Source organism: Oncorhynchus mykiss, chromosome 18 (genome assembly GCF_013265735.2).
Source record: "Oncorhynchus mykiss isolate Arlee chromosome 18, USDA_OmykA_1.1, whole genome shotgun sequence".
NCBI lineage: Eukaryota > Metazoa > Chordata > Actinopteri > Salmoniformes > Salmonidae > Oncorhynchus > Oncorhynchus mykiss.
In genome coordinates, this window is record NC_048582.1 from 57495597 (window position 1) to 57515156 (window position 19560).

Genomic DNA, 19560 nt, shown 5'->3' on the forward strand with positions numbered 1-19560 from the left:
CTAACCAGATGGAATGGTGTATCGCTGCAGAATGCTGTGGTAGCCATGCTGGTTGTGTGCTTTGAATTCTAAATAATCACTGACAGTGTCACCAGCAAAGCAACATCACACCTCCTCCTCCATGCTTCACGGTGGGAACCACACATGCGGAGATCATCCATTCACCTACTCTGCATCTCAAAAATAAATGGCGGTTGGAACCAAAAATATCAAATATCAAAGGACCGATTTCCACCAGTCTAATGCCCATTGCTCATGTTTCTTGGCCCAAGCAAGTCTCTTCTTATTATTGGTGGTCTTTAGTAGTGGTTTCTTTGCAGCAATTTGACTATGAAGGCCTGATTCATGTAGTCTCCTCTGAACAGTTGATGGTGAGATTTGTCTGTTACTTGAACTCAGTGAAGCATTTATTTGGGCTGCAATTTGAGGTGCAGTTAACTCTAATGAACGTATCCTCTGCAGTAGAGGTAACTCTGGGTCTTCCTTTCCTGTGGCGGTCCTCATCAGAGCCAGTTTCATCATAGCACTTGATGGTTTTTGCCACTGCACTTGAAGAAACTTTCAAAGTTCTTGACATTTTCCAGATTGACTGACCTTCCTTCATGTCTTAATGATGGACTGTCGTTTCTTTGCTTATTTGAGATGTTCTTGCCATAATATGGACTTGGTCTTTTACCAAATAGGGCTATCTTCTGTATGCCAACCCTACCTTGTCATAACACAACTGATTGGCTCAAACGCAATAAGAAAATAAATTCCACAAATGAACTTTTAACAAGGCACACGTGTTAATTGAAATTCATTCCAGGTGACTACCTCATGAAGCTGGTTGAGAGAATGCCAAGAGTGTGAAAAGCTGTCATCAAGGCAAAGGGTGGCTACTTTGAAGAATCTCAAATATAAAATGTATTTTTTGATTTGTTTAACACTTTTATGGTTACTACATGATTCCATGTGTGTTGTTTCATAGTTTTGATGTCTTCACTATTACTCTACAATGTAGAAAATAGTAAAAATAAAGAAAAACCCTTGACTGGTAATGTATATAAACAAAATGTTTATTCAGTTTATGAACATACCACTCACTATCTACAGACAAGATATTCTATAACTCGTTTTGAGATTATGGACTCATCCCAGTTGCTGGTACTGTTAGATCTAGTGGTATGGCTTAGTCAGAATGTGTATGTATGTAGATGTATTACCTCTGTAAAACATCAAGTCATAGCATATTGGTATTTGTTAGATTATCATGCTTTTCAGGAGAATATCAATATGGTGCATTCTGCAATTTCACAATTCTACATAGTTGCAATGCTGCCACAAAACTATGCATTCTGTGTTTTTAATAAAATATACTGTATATTTATGAACCATCCATTGTCTCGGAATGGCTTTAAATATTACTGCATTAAATAAACTAAACATAACCATTACCCAAAACAAAAAAGGACAACTTTCCAGCTGAATTTCAGTTAATTTATTGTAACAATGTATTGCTATTAGAGATGTCTGTTATTGGTCACGAGTTGGGAAATCTTTCAGAGTGACCACAGGAAACAGAATGTAGTATTTAGGTTACAGTGCAGGAGGGTTTTGGAGATGTGATACTGGAGGAGAGGACCATGGGATAGCAACAGATTAAAAAACAACAATAAGCACCTTACATACAGATTAGGGTAGATGGTGAGTGGTATTCTGATGGTCATGCTGTCGACACAACACAGACACAACGCTTCAAAACAGGATGTAGTATTTGTTCAATATTCGAAAACGACAACTCAAAGCAAAGGATCATGCGAGACAAAAATGTCACTTAGCTAAAAAGATCACCGTAGCAACGAAAGACAGTGAATCCTACGGTACTAAAATAAAAGTACAGACAAGTCAAAGAAAGACATGAATGAAACAGACACAGTGTTTTGATCCTGATATTCTATACCACAATGTAAAGTGTAAAGCTTTTTCCCTTCATTCTCTTTGTGGGATGTGTGAGGGTTAGATATTCAGACAATAAGTCCATTTTTTCTTAAGTCATAATTCTAAAGAGATAAACACAAACCAATCAAGGGGTAGCCAACTACAGTACATACTACAGGGCACTGTAGGGGATTTTCTTTGGAGTGGGGTGGGAGGTCCTACGACAATCACAAGGGTGGGCTTCACAGGATTTGGACTGAGACACGGTAGTTGTCATGGCAATAACGAGCGCTGTAAACAGGTTTCCTTGGCAACACTGCTCATAGTTCTGGAATATTCCATAGTGTCGTTCTTGAACTTCGTTCTTGAACTGTGTTGATATAACAATAATAAAAACTCTTTCAAAGCAGTCCTCGGAGAAAAAAACAAACATCATTAGTTCTCAGAGGCACAACTACAAAAAACAAACAAAAATAACAACAACAAATAAATATGGCCGTGATGTTTGGCCTTTTTATTTTTTTCATGTTTCTGAATTTCACGTTGGTATGAATAGAAAGATATTTCGTAAAAAGTTACAAATATTAAAATAAATAAGAACTATTTGCCTTTGAGTTTCGAGTAGAAAAAATGTGCATTGTGTGCAGGAGGAAGGGAGAGAAGGACGAGGCGGTTGGTTTGGGTTTTCCCCGTCAAAGTCCCTCACATGACGAACACCCTTTCTCCTTTCCTTTCTCCTGTCTCTGTGGTCGAACACATACACGGTCAAGTTGACCGGTCAGTGTCCGGTTGGGGTTCAGTAGACCCAGTTGACGGGGACCCACTGTGGTTCGGAGCAGAGTTTGTCGACGGCAGCCTGTAGCGTTTGGAAGGCGCGGTCCAGGTTGTCGTTGGTGATGGCGAGGTCAAAGTAGTGGTTGTAGGTCCTCTGGATACGAGCACTCTCATCAACAGTCTTCCTCAAATCCACATCCTGACAGGGACAGAGACAGAGGGTGAGTGTGTGTGTGTCTCGGTTTGTGCATTTTCCTGAGAAGCAGTGGCTAACAAGCACAGTACACTATGTGAGTGTTGTGTGTTCTAGCGATAGAATGTTCCATAAAAAACTACAGAACGCCCTAAAATCACATAACAATGGAAGGATACCAGAAAGCAACGTTAAAATACACCGGGATTAAGCGGCTCAGTGTCTATGCCCAGGAAAAGATCCTGACCGTGAGTTGTTTGGTGGTGATTCCGGCGTCCACCGTAGCTTTGTGCATGGCCTTGAGCGTCTCAAACTCTGGTGCTGCGATGAACACCACATACGGCATGAACTCTGCAGTCTTTAGTACCTTCAGAGCCTACTGTCCAGACAGAGAGAGGGTCAGTGAACCAGCTAGAGATGACAAACACAGACAGACAGACAGAAAGAGACAGACCATGTAGAGTATCTCATACTGGGATTCTACCCTGTTCTTTTTTTGTTGTGCTTTTTAAATGCACTTGAAATAGTTTGATTTGATTTGATTGTGACCTGTGGGTTGACGTCCAGGATGCAGGTGCGCCCCGTGTCCACCACCTCGTGGATGGAGTCCATCTTGGTTCCGTAGAGGTTCCCGTCGTACTCGCCGTGCTCTAGGTAGCCGCCGGCCTTCACGTCCGCCTCCATCTCCGTCCGCGTCACAAACCGGTAGGACTTACCGTCCAGCTCATCGTCACGGGGACGCCGGGAGGTGACTGAGGGAGGAGCGGGAGGAGAGACAAGAAGAGAAAAGGGGTTAGAGAGAAGAGAAAGGGATGTGGGAGAGAGATGGAGGAAGAATGAACAGGAATGTAAGAAGAACAGTGGAGCAAAGGGGAAGATCAAGAGACAAGCTGACTTAAAGCAGCCAAATGAAACGTACTCCAAGGGGTTCTGTCTGTTCAGACAGTGTCCTGAGAGTACAGTGGTCCATTAGGTTCTGGAGGAGGGTTCTAGAATAGAAATAGAATTAGAACGGTATGGGTTCTAGACTCACAGGGGATGGTGGTTCCGAAGCATGTTGGGTTAAGGACCACCAGTCGGTTCTTGAGGCTGCGTCGGCCCACCCCCTGGGCTCCAATCAGAACTAGAGTCTTCCTCTGGAATGGGGGCATCTTGGCCACCTCCTCATAGATTTGCAGCTCGTGCCTGTCAAACTCTGCTCTCAGCCAATCACAGAGAGGGACACACAAGACTAAGCCAATCACAGAGGAAAATGTAGTGTTGTCAGTCAATAAAAGAAGGGAATGGAGATGTAAAATGCTGATTAGTAAATGGGGGAACTACACAGTCAGGAAGCCCCAGCACAAAACCAATTAGAAGATTGAGCCATGACAGAATCAGCCAATGAGAGACGAGTATAAATGCTCACCTGCATTCCTGGCTGTTAAGTACATCATCTTTTTCTTCTTCTTTCCAGTTATCGTACCGCACAGGATCCCTGTTGCATACACACACACATATTCAAGCGTCTTCCCTGTCTGTCTTCTGCATCCAAAGGCCAGAAGGGGGCACCATAACCCATTCTATGGAGCGCTACTGAGTAATTATCTCATGACCTCATTGCCCTCAGCTTGGCAGGCAAGGCGGCCTCACAGTGGCAGACCAACTAAACAATTCAAAGTAAGTGCTCTCCACTGATTCAAATCCAAGCAGTCACTGGCTACATTATGTAAAAGGTCCACTCAAAGTTGCCAGTCAGCTCAGTATAGCTCATCTAGCTGAAAATGGAGCTAGGAGGCAAAGTCAAGCCGTACCTGAGCCATCAAAATCTCTTGGGACGAAGGCTTTCCTCTTCTCCTCCAGGAACTGACTGGGGATCAGTCCAGTGGCTCCACCAACCACATGACACGCCTATCACAGGAGAGCACACCAGACGTTAAAAAAAAAACTGTATTACCCAACCAGTAGAAACCAGTAAACAACCAGTAGAAAAACAGTAGAGACCAGTAGAAACCAGTAGAAGTTACAAACCAATATAAAACCAGTAGAAATCAGTAGAAGGTTACAAACCAATAGAAATCAGTAGAAGTTACAAACCAATATAAAACCAGTAGAAGTTACAAACCAATATAAAACCAGTAGAAACCAGAAGTTACAAACCAATATAAAACCAGTAGAAACCAGTAGAAGTTACAAACCAATATAAAACCAGTAGAAACCAGTAGAAGTTACAAACCAATTTAAAACAAGTAGAAACCAGTAGACGTTACAAACCAATATAAAACCAGCAGAGACCATAGAAACCAGTAGAAGTTACAATCCAATATTAAACCAGTAGAAACCTGTAGAAGGTACAAGCCAAAATAAAACCAGTAGAAGTTACAAACCAATATAAAACCAGCAGTTACCCATAGAAACCAGTAGAAGTTACAAACCAATATAAAACCAGTAGAAACCAGTAGAAGGTACAAACCAATATAAAACCAGTAGAAACCAGTAGACGTTACAAACCAATATAAAACCAGTAGAAATCTGTAGAAGTTACAAACCAATATAAAACCAGTAGAAATCTGTAGAAGTTACAAACCAATATAAAACCAGTAGAAACCAGTAGAAGTTACAAACCAATATAAAACCAGCAGAGACCCATAGAAACCAGTAGAAGTTACAAACCAATATAAAACCAGAAGAAATCAATAGAAGTTACAAACCAATATAAAACCAGCAGAGACCCGTAGAAACCAGTAGAAGTTACAAACCAATATTAAACCAGTAGAAACCAGTACAAAAAAATGTGTATTGATGGTGGTGATCCTCAATAACAACATCACCTGCCACCAGTTGGGGTCCTCCCTGTTGACGATCTGAAGGAGGTCCCCCCTCTTGAAGCCAATCCCCGCCTCTCGGCAGGGGATCAGATGGTCATTTGCTGGATCGTAGTCAAAGTGGGGTTGCACGTACACCTGAGAAAAGGGAGGTTTGATGTGTATCAAAGGTGATTCGACAACCAAACTATAACTACAGTGCCTTGCGAAAGTATTCGGCCCCCTTGAACTTTGCAACCTTTTGCCACATTTCAGGCTTCAAACATAAAGATATAAAACTGTATTTTTTTGTGAAGAATCAACAACAAGTGGGACACAATCATGAAGTGGAACGACATTTATTGGATATTTCAAACTTTTTTAACAAATCAAAAACTGAAAAATTGGGAGTGCAAAATTATTCAGCCCACTTAAGTTAATACTTTGTAGCGCCACCTTTTGCTGCGATTACAGCTGTAAGTCGCTTGGGGTATGTCTCTATCAGTTTTGCACATCGAGAGACTGACATTTTTTCCCATTCCTCCTTGCAAAACAGCTCGAGCTCAGTGAGGTTGGATGGAGAGCATTTGTGAACAGCAGTTTTCAGTTCTTTCCACAGATTCTCAATTGGATTCAGGTCTGGACTTTGACTTGGCCATTCTAACACCTGGATATGTTTATTTTTGAACCATTCCATTGTAAATTTTGCTTTATATTTTGGATCATTGTCTTGTTGGAAGACAAATCTCCGTCCCAGTCTCAGGTCTTTTGCAGACTCCATCAGGTTCTCTTCCAGAATGGTCCTGTATTTGGCTCCATCCATCTTCCCATCAATTTTAACCATCTTCCCTGTCCCTGCTGAAGAAAAGCAGGCCCAAACCATGATGCTGCCACCACCATGTTTGACAGTGGGGATGGTGTGTTCAGGGTGATGAGCTGTGTTGCTTTTACGCCAAACATAACGTTTTGTATTGTTGCCAAAAAGTTCAATTTTGGTTTCATCTGACCAGAGCACCTTCTTCCACATGTTTGGTGTGTCTCCCAGGTGGCTTGTGGCAAACTTTAAACGACACTTTTTATGGATATCTTTAAGAAATGTCTTTCTTCTTGCCACTCTTCCATAAAGGCCAGATTTGTGCAATATACGACTGATTGTTGTCCTATGGACAGAGTCTCCCACCTCAGCTGTAGATCTCTGCAGTTCATCCAGAGTGATCATGGGCCTCTTGGCTGCATCTCTGATCAGTCTTCTCCTTGTATGAGCTGAAAGTTTAGAGGGACGGCCAGGTCTTGGTAGATTTGCAGTGGTCTGATACTCCTTCCATTTCAATATTATCGCTTGCACAGTGCTCCTTGGGATGTTTAAAGCTTGGGAAATCTTTTGGTATCCAAATCCGGCTTTAAACTTCTTCACAACAGTATCTCGGACCTGCCTGGTGTGTTCCTTGTTCTTCATGATGCTCTCTGCGCTTTTAACAGACCTCTGAGACTATCACAGTGCAGGTGCATTTATACGGAGACTTGATTACACACAGGTGGATTGTATTTATCATCATTAGTCATTTAGGTCAACATTGGATCATTCAGAGATCCTCACTGAACTTCTGGAGAGAGTTTGCTGCACTGAAAGTAAAGGGGCTGAATAATTTTGCACGCCCAATTTTTCAGTTTTTGATTTGTTAAAAAAGTTTGAAATATCCAATAAATGTCGTTCCACTTCATGATTGTGTCCCACTTGTTGTTGATTCTTCACAAAAAAATACAGTTTTATATCTTTATGTTTGAAGCCTGAAATGTGGCAAAAGGTCGCAAAGTTCAAGGGGGCCGAATACTTTCGCAAGGCACTGTATATACAGTCAAAATAGTGCTTTTCTACACACAACAGCTAGGTAGATAAGGTTAGTGGAAGGATTAGTGTTTTACTACACACAACAGCTAGGTAGATAAGGTTAGTGGAAGGATTAGTGTTTTTCTACACACAACAGCTAGGTAGATAAGGTTAGTGGAAGGATTAGTGTTTTACTACACACAACAGCTAGGTAGATAAGGTTAGTGTTTTGAAGTGTTAGAGAAGTTTGGGTACAAAGCAGCACTAAGTGCATATTTATACTACACACACACACACACACACACACACACACACACACACACCAGAGGTATTTGCCAAGAGAGGTGCGTGGTCTGGGCACTGTCAGCTTACACTGGCAGCCAGACAGAAACTCTCAAACAAGATCCGGACTGGATGTGTGTGTGTGACATTTGAGATAATGTGTGTGAGTATGTACAGTGTTGGCGTGTGTGTCTGTTCAGTAAGAGCATAAATGCATGTGTGTGTGCGTATGTGTCAGTAAGTGTGTGTGTCAGTTGGTGTGTGATTGTGTGTCAGTTGGTGTGTGTTTCAGTTGGCGTGTGTGTGTGTGCGCTTGTTTGCACTACTTGTAGAGCAGGTGTCGGGATCGATGTGAGTGTGTGTACAGCGCATATGTGTGTGTGAGCATGCATGCCAGAGTACAGTAGTTGTTTCATGTGTGTGTGTGTTTTTCTGTGTGTCTGGGTCTATGTGCATGCCGGCGTACGAGCGTGTGTGTGCCTGTACGTGTCTACATTTGTGTGTGTGTGTCTCCCTGGCCCAGATATCATGTGGAGGGTTATTAATAGGGCTCTCAGCAGGGTTCAGATTCCAGAGCAGGGCATTCTGGGACAGCCCCAGGACTCACTTCACTACCAGTCCACCACCACCAAACATCTGCAGCTGTTACACAGCCAAACAGGAGCAGTCTGTGAGTGTGTGTGTGTGTCTGTGTGTGGACTTGCGAGATTGTATCCATTCATGTGGCTGTTTAAGTGATGGAGTATGTGTGACGGGTGAGAAAGAAGGACAGAGAGAGAGAGAGAGAGAGAGAGAGAGAGAGAGAGAGACAGAGAGAGAGAGAGAGAGAGAGAGAGAGAGAGAGAGAGAGAGAGGGAGAGGGAGAGGGAGAGAGGGAGAGGGAGAGGCAGAGAGAGAGAGAGAGGGATAGGGAGAGGGAGAGAGGGAGAGGAGGAGAGAGAGGGGGATAGGGAGAGAGAGCGATAGGGAGCGGGCGAGAGGGAGAGAGAGCGATGGAGAGGAGGAGAGAGAGAGAGAGCGATAGGGAGAGGGAGAGGGAGAGAGGGAGAGGAGGAGAGAGAGAGGGGGATAGGGAGAGAGCGGGGGATAGGGAGAGAGAGGGGGATAGGGAGAGAGAGGGGGATAGGGAGAGGGATAGGGAGAGAGAGAGAGAGATAGGGAGAGAGGGAGAGAGCGATAAGGAGAGGAAGGGAGAGAGGGAGAGATCCATAGGGAGAGGGAGAGAGCGATAGGGAGAGAGCGATAGGGAGAGAGCGATAGGGAGAGAGCGATAGGGAGAGAGCGATAGGGAGAGAGCGATAGCGATAGGGAGAGAGCGAGAGAAGGAGAGAGAGATAGGGAGAGAGAGAGGGAGAGAAGGAGAGAGAGATAGGGAGAGAGAGCGAGATAGGGAGAGAGAGGGAGAGAGAGAGATAGGGAGAGAGAGAGAGATAGGGAGAGGAGGAGAGAGAGAGGGGGATAGGGAGAGAGGGAGAGAGAGGGATAGGGAGAGAGAGAGGGGGATAGAGGAGAGAGAGAGGGGGATACGGAGAGAGAGAGAGAGGGAGAGAGGGAGAGGGAGAGAGCGATAGGGAGAGAGCGATAGGGAGAGGGAGAAAGGGAGAGAGGGAGAGAGAGAGGGATAGGGAGAGAGAGAGGTAGAGGGAGAGAGGGATAGGGAGAGAGAGGGGGAGAGAGCGATAGGGAGAGGGAGAGGAGGAGAGAGATGGGGATAAGGAGAGAGAGAGGAAGAGAAAAGGGGGGAGAGAGAGAGCAAGGAGACAGGGGGAGAGAGGGAGAGGGGAGGTGAGGGAGAGAGAGAGAGGGGAGAGGGGGAGAGAGGGGAGGTGAGGGTGAGAGAGAGAGGGGAGGTGAGGGTGAGAGAGAGAGGGGAGCTGAGGGAGAGAGAGAGAGGGGAGGTGAGGGAGAGAGAGAGAGAGAGGGAGGGGGAAGAGAGAAAGAGGGGGAGAGAGGGAGAGGGGGAGAAGGAGAGAGAGCATGAATGCTTGAGTGTGAGAGGACACACGTGTACGTCCATGTGTGTGTCCCTGCATGTGCTGTGTTTGTATGAGCATGTGTGTGTGTACCTGTGGTGGGGCGGGTGCATCTCTATAACTAGGCAGTATCTTCAGAGTGATTCCTCCGCTGCAGTCCTTCAGCATCTCCTGCAGCTCAGTGGGGTTGTTCCCTACGTCCCGCCCATTCACTTCCTTTATGATGTCACCCACGTGCAGCAGACCCTGCCTGTCAATCATTCCTCCATGGAGGATCCTAGCGATGACCAGCTCCTCCTTCTCCACTCTGAACGTCACTCCCTGAGAGAGGGAAGGAGCAGATAGATGGTCAATGAAATCCTTGCAGAGATGCAGAAACGCACGCACGCACACACACACACAAACTCTTCATCTCACTCCCTCTCGATCTCTCCCACACTCGCTCACCAGTGGTTCTCCAGCCTTCTTGCGGATGCCGATCATGCGTACAGCATCGGCCTGCATCAGAGAACTGTTCCCCAGCTCCTCATTAAACAGCTCCGCTGGGGGCACGGCCTCATAGCACTTAGAGGCTACCATGTCGTGGGCCTCAAGGAGCGACTGAGAGGGAGAGAGAAATGGGGAGAGGGGGATAGAAAGGGATGGAGAGATAGAGGGATGGAGAGAGGAGGATGGAGAGATGGGGAGAGGGGAGAAAGGGGGATGGAGAAATGGAGAGAGATAGAGAGAGGTGGATGAGAGATGGAGAGAGAGGGGGATGGAAAGAGAGAGCGGTAGAGATAGAGAGAAGTGTAGAGATATAGAGAGGGGGAGAGAGAGAGAGAGAGAGAGAGAGGGAGAGAGGGGGGGTGGAGAGATGGGGAGAGTGAGGGGGATGGATAGAGAGAGGGGGATACAAATGCAAACTGGTGAGGGCCCAAATATGTGCTTGTGTTGTCACAATACCAACATTTGACTAAGGATGCGAGACCAGGCAAAGAATAACGGTACGGAGTAGTAGGCCTCTCTTTTCTGTTCTTCCCGTGCCATCCAAATTTGTGAATAGCCTATTGGTCAAGTTACCAGGTTGTTAGCTAGCTAGGTAACATGACTAAACAAGGTTGTTTGCTATCTAACCACCGATTAGCGGCCTGCGAGTGGTTTATGAAATTATATAAATGCGTATGAATTGTGGTACAAAAAGGAAAGGTAGCTCCGTTTTTTTTAAACCTTTATTTAACAAGGCAAGTCAGTTAAGAACAAATTCTTATTTTCAATGACGGCCTAGGAACACTGGGTTAACTGCCTGTTCAGGGGCAGCCCTGTCACATCCGACGAGTGTCAGAGCCAGGTAGTAGGCTTCGATCTTTGTACTGTATTAATGCTTTTCCTGTTTGATGGTTTGTCGGAGGGCGTAGCGGTCTTATTAGCGTCCGGGTTAGTGTCCCACTCTTTGAAAGCAGCAGCTATAGTCTTTAGCTCAGTGTGGATGTTGCCTGTAATCCATGGCTTATGGTTGGTATATGTACTGTGCATTCAATTTCTTTATTTTTTATTACGCATTTACACAAGTATTCAGACTCTTTGCTATGAGACTCGAATTTGAGCTCAGGTGCATCCTGTTTCCATTGAACATCCTTGAGATGTTTCTACAACTTGATTGGAGTCCACCTGTGGTAAATCTCTTTCGTATCGCTTGAGATTCCTAAAGATTGGAAAGCTGCCACGGTCATCCCCCTCTTCAAAGAGGGTGACACTCGAGGCCCAAACTGTTACAGACCTATATCCATCCTGCCCTACCTTTCTAAAGTCTTTGAAAGCCAAGATAACAAACAGACCACTGACCATTTCGAATCCCACCGTACCTTCTCCGCTGTGCAAGCCGGTTTCCGAACTGGTCATGGGTGCACCTCAGCCACGCTCAAGGTACTAAACGATATCATAACCGCCATCGATAAAAGACAGTACTTTAGTACTGTGCTTTAGAGACAGTGCTTTAGACTCTGTCAATCACCGTATTCTTATCGGCAGACTCAACAACCTTGGTTTCTCAAATGACTGCCTCGCCTGGTTCACCAACTACTTCTCAGATAGAGTTCAGTGTGTCAAATCGGAGGGCCTGTTGTTCGGACCTCTGGCAGTCTCTATGGGGGTACAACAGGGTTCAATTCTCGGGCCGACTCTTTTCTCTGTATATATCAACGATATCGCTCTTGCTGTGGGTGATTTCTTGATCCACCTCTACGCAGATGATACCATTCTGTATACATCTGGCCCTTCTTTGGACACTGTGTTAACAAACCTAAAAACGCGCTTCAATGCCATACAACTCTCCTTCCGTGGCCTCCAACTGCCCTTAAATGCTAGTAAAACTAAATGCATGCTCTTTAAACGATCGCTGCCCGCACCTGCCTGCCCAACTAGCATCACTACTCTGGACTAGAAGTCGACCGATTAATCGGAATGGCCGATTAATTAGGGCATAACAATCATAACAATCGGAAATCGGTATTTTGGGGCGCCGATTTCCGATTATTAAAAAAAATGTTTTTTTCTGTTTAATACTTTTTATTTAACTAGGCAAGTCAGTTAAGAACACATTCTTATTTTCAATGACTGCCTAGGAACTGTGGGTTAACTGCCTTGTTCAGGGACAGAATGACAGATTTTCACCTTGTCAGCTCAGGGGTTTCAATCTTGCAACCACACAGTTAACTAGTCCAACGCTCTAACCATTGCACTCCACGAGTAGCCTGCCTGTTACGCAAATTCAGTAGAAGCCAAGGTAAATTGCTAGCTAACATTAAACTTATCTTATAAAAAACAATCAATCATAATCACTAGTTATAACTACTGATCCAGTTTAGCAGGCAATATTAACCAGGTGAAATTGTGTCATTTCTCTTGCGTTCATTGCATGCAGAGTCAGGGTATATGCAACAGTTTGGGCTGCCTGGCGCATTGCGAACTAATTTGCCAGAAATGTACATAATTATGACATACATTGAAGGTTGTGCAATGTAACAAGAATATTTAGACTTAGGGATGCCACCTGTTAGATAAAATACCAAACGGTTCCGTATTTCACTGAAATAATAAACGCTTTGTTTTTGAAATGATAGTTTCCGGATTCGACCATATTAATGACCAAAGGCTCGTATTTCTGTGTGTTATTATGTTATAATTAAGTCTGATTTGATAGAGCAGTCTGACTGAGCAGCAGCAGGCCCGTAATCATTCATTCAAACGGACCATTTACGTATTGCGTGCGTAACTGGTACTTCCTGTTTTGAGTTTTTGCTTGTAAGCAGGAATCAGGAGGATATAACGTGTAGGGGTGAATTCTGTGCTCAGTCAATGGTTTCGATATGAGAAACAGACCCCCCTTTCCAGCCAGAAACTTTTTTCTTCGGATCTACACGATTCACGTGGATGGCCTATTGAGATCAAAATGGCGAATATCACCGAAAAGCGAAGGGTTTGCATCCCTGATTAAGGATTCCAGATTTAAGCTCACTGTCAAGTAATCACTTTCCCCATCTCCCTGTCACAGTCTCTCTCTCGCGCTCCAGCTTCTCTCTCAGTAGGTCATCAAAGTCTTATCTTTGAACTGATAGTATGCATGCATTGAAGCAAAGATATTCCCTACTCAAAGATATAAATCCTATTGGTCCATACTCTGAAAAGCCCTGTTAGTCCTCTGATAGGTCCATGGATGTAGGAGGTCAGTATTCTAGGGGAGGTTTTGATCCTTTCATAACAGGAGTTGAGATGAATACATGTATAGAATTATTTCTGTACTAAAATAGAACCATCAACATTGAAAAACATCATACAATGTTCAGCACATCTTTTGCCCAAGGGTTAGGACTGTCCCAGACCCCAAAAAATCTTAGTTGGCCGAAAGTCATCTGTACTTTCGACCAATCGATTGGGCAACATTTGTTTACGTGTATTTTTCCATATATAGACACACCTTATGTGTTTAAATAAAATCAGCTATATGCATTGAGCTTGTCTGATGCTTTAAGATTACTATTTGATGAAATAACATACAAATGACTCACGAGGGAGCCAGAGATCTAGATAACCAGAAGAAAAAAACCTTAACCTGACCATCCTCCTCTCGATCCTGCTGGCTTTCGCAGATTCTGCATTTACTCTCCTGAAGTTGCCGGTAATAGGAGAGTTGCCAACCTTTCTCATGTGGAATGCCAATTTATCTGACCGTGATTTTCATATGCACATTTTCATGGAAATGTTTCATTTCATTTATCAAAACATCTTCGTATTTCAAAATCATTGTCATGTGGTTAATGAAAATGATCTCCAAATCTAAAATAAAATCATACCAACATAAAAAGTAACTTCTATTAGAATTGCCAACTATGTAAAAATAGCCTACATAAAGCCAACAAACATCGCAGCCTGCAGGTAGAAAATATCCTGATGGGCCTCCCGAGTGGCGCAGTGGTCAGTGGTCTAAGGCACTGCATCACAGTGCTAGCTGTGCCACTAGAGATCCTGGTTTGAGTCCAGGCTCTGTCACAGCCGGCCAAGACCAGGAGACCCATGGGGCGGCGCAAATTTGGACTTGTGTCAAGAAGCAGTGTGGCTTGGTTGGGTTGCGTTTCGGAGGACGCACGGCTCTCGACCTTTGCCTCTCCCGAGTCTGTGCAGGAGTTGCAGCGATGAGACAAGACTGTAGCTACCAATTGGATACAACAGAATTGGGGAGAAAAAGGGGTAAAAAAAATAAGACAAAATAATAATTAAAGAATATCCTGATCAAAATAAATATTCTATAAATCACATTGGCTATGCATGGCCTGTTTGCAATGAACTTGAAACGTATCAACTACCAAATTGGGTCAGGCTTGAGCTAGCAAACATGCAGCATTGTATAAAATATTCTGGGTCCTCAGAGGTTCCTGTAGCAGTGAGCTCGGGACAGACACAACTGCAGGCTATTTGATCAAGGGATACGAGGTCCTCAGGTAGGCCTGTTTTACGATGTTTCCACTGAATCAGAGAATTACATTTTTCCCTTTCATGCTGAGTGTTTATCAAAAGGGAGAGAGCTGGAAAGATTTAAAAATACATTGAGGAACTATTGTCATTCTCAATGGATGTAAAAACAGAGGTTGTTTGCTTGCTGTTTGAGGTGAAGAAAGCATTCCTTTGAGAAGCTCCACAGCTCATTAGTGGTGGTGCATTAAGCCAATCAGAAATACTATCAGATCCCCAAACGGGCATACTTCGTCTCTCCCGAGCCCGTACAGGAGTTGTAGCGATGAGACAAGATAGTGACTACTAACAATTGGATACCACGAAATTGGGGAGAAAAGGGGGTAAAAAAAAAAATTTTTTGAATAAATGAACTGCTGTTTTATTCACGCTCAACAGTTTCCTGTGTGTATTAAGAATGGTCCACCAACCAATCGGACATTGGACACCCAGCCAACTTGACACAACTGTGGGAAGCATTGGAGTCAACAAAGGCCAGCATCCCTGTGTAATGTTTTCAACACCTTGTAGAGTCCATGCACCCGACGAATAGAGGGGGGTGCAACTCAATATTAGGAAGGTGTTCTTAATGTTTTGTACACTCAGCGTATATCCATATTGTTCATAGCCCATGCTTTCAGATTAACAAGAAGAACCAAGGTATAAAGGCTATGGGGTCAGTTCAGAATGTAGGCCATTAGCATCAACTATAACCTTTAACCTTAGTGACTGGGTTACGGACCTGGAAGTGGGGCTCCTGGAGGATTCGGGAGAGTTCCGCTGCGCTGTCATCACGGACGCTGAGGGCGGTGATGTCACCCAAGATGTCTGTGACCAGCTCTATATTGTTGTCCTGCACCGCCTCCAGCCTCAAGTCCTCCAATCGCTCGTGGGCCTGCAGGGGTCAGAGGTGAAAGGTTATGGGGTCACATACTGTACATACATGGGAGGAAGTTGTACAATGGTAGATAGCCATTGTTGTGTGTGGTTGCGTTCCCTTGCCATTGTGTGAACTTGTGTTATACTTCCTTTTGTGGCACTGGTGTCAGTAAGTTGAGTTGTTGAGTGAGGGTTCTGTGGTTGTATTGTGATGAGGAAGTCAAACTCATCTCTCAATCTTTTCGCTCTCTCCCCCCTCTCTCTTTCTCTCTCTTTGTCTGTCAGTGGCGTGACAAACACTCTCCCACTTGCCCAGAATGACCATCATGGCGGCAAGCCAATGCTGACTAATTCAGGGCAGGACATCACCCCAGTGGTCAGAGTATGGCACATCCTCCTGACATCCTCTTGTCTAGCAGTGACTAACAGACCACACCAAGGGTTGAATATGAATATGTCAAATCAGTGCACGTATATGGGTTAGAGTGAGCTTGTGTGTGTGTGTGTGTGTGTGTGTATATCATTGGGACCATCAGGGTACCTGAGGGGGGTGGGGGGGGGGTTGTTATGTATGAGTACACTGATAGATTACTACCTTAGCAAGGAGCACGCTGCTGCCTGCCAGCCTGTGGTCAGTTTGTGAGTCATTCTCAGTGTGGGAGTCAGTCTCAGTGTGGGAGTCAGTCTCAGTGTGGGAGTCATTCTCAGTGTGGGAGTCATTCTCAGTGTGGGAGTCATTCTCAGTGAAGTCAGTCTCAGTCAGTCAGTCTCAGTGTGGGAGTCAGTCTCAGAGTGGGAGTCAGTCTCAGAGTGGGAGTCATTCTCCGTGTGGGAGTCTCAGTGTGTGAGTCATTCCCAGTGTGGGAGTCAGTCTCAGTGTGTGAGTCATTCTCAGTGTGAGAGTCATTCTCAGTGTGTGAGTCATTCTCAGTGTGTGAGTCAGTCTCAGTGTGTGAGTCAGTCTCAGTGTGTGAGTCATTCTCAGTGGGGGTCAGTCTCAGTGTGTAAGTCATTCTCAGTGTGTGAGTCAGTCTCAGTGTGTGAGTCATTCTCAGTGTGTGAGTCAGTCTCAGTGTGTGAGTCAGTCTTAGTGTGTGAGTCATTCTCAGTGTGTGAGTCAGTCTCAGTGTGGGAGTTAGTCTTAGTGTGTGAGTCATTCTCAGTGTGTGAGTCAGTCTCATTGTGTGAGTCAGTCTCAGTGTGTGAGTCAGTCTTAGTGTGTGAGTCATTCTCAGTGTGGGAGATAGTCTTAGTGTGTGAGTCATTCTCAGTGTGGGAGTTAGTCTTAGTGTGTGAGTCATTCTCAGTGTGTGAGTCATTCTCAGTGTGTGAGTCAGTCTCAGTGTGTGGGTCAGTCTCGGTGTGTGAGTCATTCTCAGTGTGTGAGTCAGTCTCAGTGTGTGAGTCAGTCTCAGTGTGTGGGTCAGTCTCGGTGTGTGAGTCATTCTCAGTGTGTGAGTCAGTCTCAGTGTGTGGGTCAGTCTCGGTGTGTGAGTCATTCTCAGTGTGTGAGTCAGTCTCAGTGTGGGAGTCATTCTCAGTGTGTGAGTCAGTCTCAGTGTGGGAGTTAGTCTTAGTGTGTGAGTCAGTCTCAGTGTGTGAGTCATTCTCAGTGTGAGTCATTCTCAGTGTGGGAGTCAGTCTCAGTGTGTGAGTCAGTCTCAGTGTGTGGGTCAGTCTCCGTGTGTGAGTCAGTCTCAGTGTGGGAGTTAGTCTTAGTGTGTGAGTCAGTCTCGGTGTGTGAGTCATTCTCAGTTTGTGAGTCAGTCTCAGTGTGTGAGTCAGTCTCAGTGTGTGAGTCATTATCAGTGTGTGAGTCATTCTCAGTGTGGGAGTTAGTCTCAGTGTGTGAGTCATTCTCAGTGTGTGAGTCAGTCTCAGTGTGGGAGTTAGTCTTAGTGTGTGAGTCATTCTCAGTGTGTGAGTCATTCCCAGTGTGGGAGTCAGTCTCAGTGTGTGAGTCAGTCTCAGTGTGGGAGTCATTCTCAGTGTGTGAGTCAGTCTCAGTGTGGGAGTTAGTCTTAGTGTGTGAGTCAGTCTCAGTGTGTGAGTCATTCTCAGTGTGTGAGTCAGTCTCAGTGTGTGAGTCAGTCTCAGTGTGTGAGTCATTCTCAGTGTGGGAGTTAATCTTAGTGTGTGAGTCAGTCTCAGTGTGGGAGTTAGTCTCAGTGTGTTAGTCATTCTCAGTGTGTGAGTCAGTCGCAGTGTGGGAGTTAGTCTTAGTGTGTGAGTCATTCTCAGTGTGTGAGTCATTCTCAGTGTGTGAGTCAGTCTCAGTGTGTGAGTCAGTCTCAGTGTGTGAGTCATTCTCAGTGTGTGAGTCAGTCTCAGTGTGGTAGTCATTCTCAGTGTGTGAGTCAGTCAGTGTGTGAGTCAGTCTCAGTGTGTGAGTCATTCTCAGTGTGTGAGTCAGTCTCAGTGTGGTAGTCATTCTCAGTGTGGGAGTCAGTCTCTGTGTGGGAGTCAATCTCTGTGTGTTCTTCCCTTATGTGTATCTGCTACCTTGGAGAGTGACCGTACAATGGGACTCTCCATGATTCCTCTGAGGAAGATGAGGTCGATGTCTTTGGCCCCCGTGGAGGTGGGCAGCTCCCCCAGGTTATCCAACACCTGCTGCATCGCTGTGGGGGGAGGGGAGAGAGAGCGGGAAGAGGGAGAGAGTGGTGGAGAGAGGAAGGGAAAGAGAGAGGGGAGGGAGAGGTGTTAGTTACTGTAGATATGGAAAACAGAGATAAAGGGAGTGAGGAAGTCACACTGTAGATCAGCGATGAACGACTGCCGGCCCCGCCTCCCTTTTGTAGGCCAGCTGATACATTTCCTCATAATTACAAATGTTTAGGAACTCAGTCGGGGTCTCAACTTACTGTTGAGTTAGAATCAGCAGTTTTCCTCTTGTTATTATGTCATTGATAATCACTCAATTAGCCCATGTCCGCCATGTATTTTTAGATTCTCTCCACCCTATGGTAAAATGTGTAGAATTGTAGGAGATTAGCTGTAAAACTGGTAATTTTTCTCTCTGCCCCATGGCAAAATTTGTAGAATTGTAGGAGATTAGCTGTAAAACTGGTAATTTTTCTCTCTGCCCCATGGCAAAATATGTAGAATTGTAGGAGATTAGCTGTAAAACTGGTAATTTTTCTCTCTGCCCCATGGCAAAATGTGTAGAATTGTAGGAGATTAGCTGTAAAACTGGTAATTTTTCTCTCTGCCCCATGGCAAAATGTGTAGAATTGTAGGAGATTAGCTGTAAAACTGGTAATTTTTCTCTCTGCCCCATGGCAAAATGTGTAGAATTGTAGGAGATTAGCTGTAAAACTGGTAATTTTTCTCTCTGCCCCATGGCAAAATCTGTAGAATTGTAGGAGATTAGCTGTAAAACTGGTCATTTTTCTCTCTGCCCCATGGCAAAATGTGTAGAATTGTAGGAGATTAGCTGTAAAACTGGTAATTTTTCTCTCTGCCCCATGGCAAAATGTGTAGAATTGTAGGAGATTAGCTGTAAAACTGGTCATTTTTCTCTCTGCCCCATGGCAAAATGTGTAGAATTGTAGGAGATTAGCTGTAAAACTGGTAATTTTTCTCTCTGCCCCATGGTAAAATGTGTAGAATTGTAGGAGATTAGCTGTAAAACTGGTAATTTTTCTCTCTGCCCCATGGCAAAATGTGTAGAATTGTAGGAGATTAGCTGTAAAACTGGTCATTTTTCTCTCTGCCCCATGGCAAAATGTGTAGAATTGTAGGAGATTAGCTGTAAAACTGGTAATTTTTCTCTCTGCCCTATGGAAAAATGTGTAGAATTGTAGGAGATTAGCTGTAAAACTGGTAATTTTTCTCTCTGCCCCATGGCAAAATCTGTAGAATTGTAGGAGATTAGCTGTAAAACTGGTCATTTTTCTCTCTGCCCCATGGCAAAATGTGTAGAATTGTAGGAGATTAGCT

The 19560-nt window shown here is 44.6% G+C and overlaps 1 protein-coding gene across 8 annotated transcripts in view; it reads right to left on the reverse strand.

Annotated features, from left to right (window-relative positions):
* Window positions 1–1042: 1042 nt before the first annotated feature.
* Window positions 1043–19560, reverse strand: part of LOC110496865 (MAGUK p55 subfamily member 6) — a 71167-nt gene continuing 52649 nt past the window's right edge. For 4 of the 8 annotated variants that reach the window (XM_036953340.1, XM_036953341.1, XM_036953342.1 and 1 more), the window contains 11 exons: window positions 18139–18239; window positions 15482–15634; window positions 10201–10353; window positions 9847–10074; window positions 5698–5829; window positions 4681–4777; window positions 4296–4364; window positions 3921–4082; window positions 3437–3639; window positions 3135–3263; window positions 1043–2893 (listed from right to left, as the gene is read on the reverse strand). In XM_036953340.1, coding sequence (XP_036809235.1) covers window positions 2717–2893; window positions 3135–3263; window positions 3437–3639; window positions 3921–4082; window positions 4296–4364; window positions 4681–4777; window positions 5698–5829; window positions 9847–10074; window positions 10201–10353; window positions 15482–15634; window positions 18139–18239 — 1604 coding nt within the window. In that variant the 3' untranslated portion in view covers window positions 1043–2716. Of the gene's footprint in view, window positions 2894–3134; window positions 3264–3436; window positions 3640–3920; window positions 4083–4295; window positions 4365–4680; window positions 4778–5697; window positions 5830–9846; window positions 10075–10200; window positions 10354–15481; window positions 15635–18120; window positions 18240–19560 lie in introns of all 8 variants that reach the window. The other 4 variants (XM_036953338.1, XM_036953337.1, XM_036953339.1 and 1 more) reach the window with 1 other exon arrangement.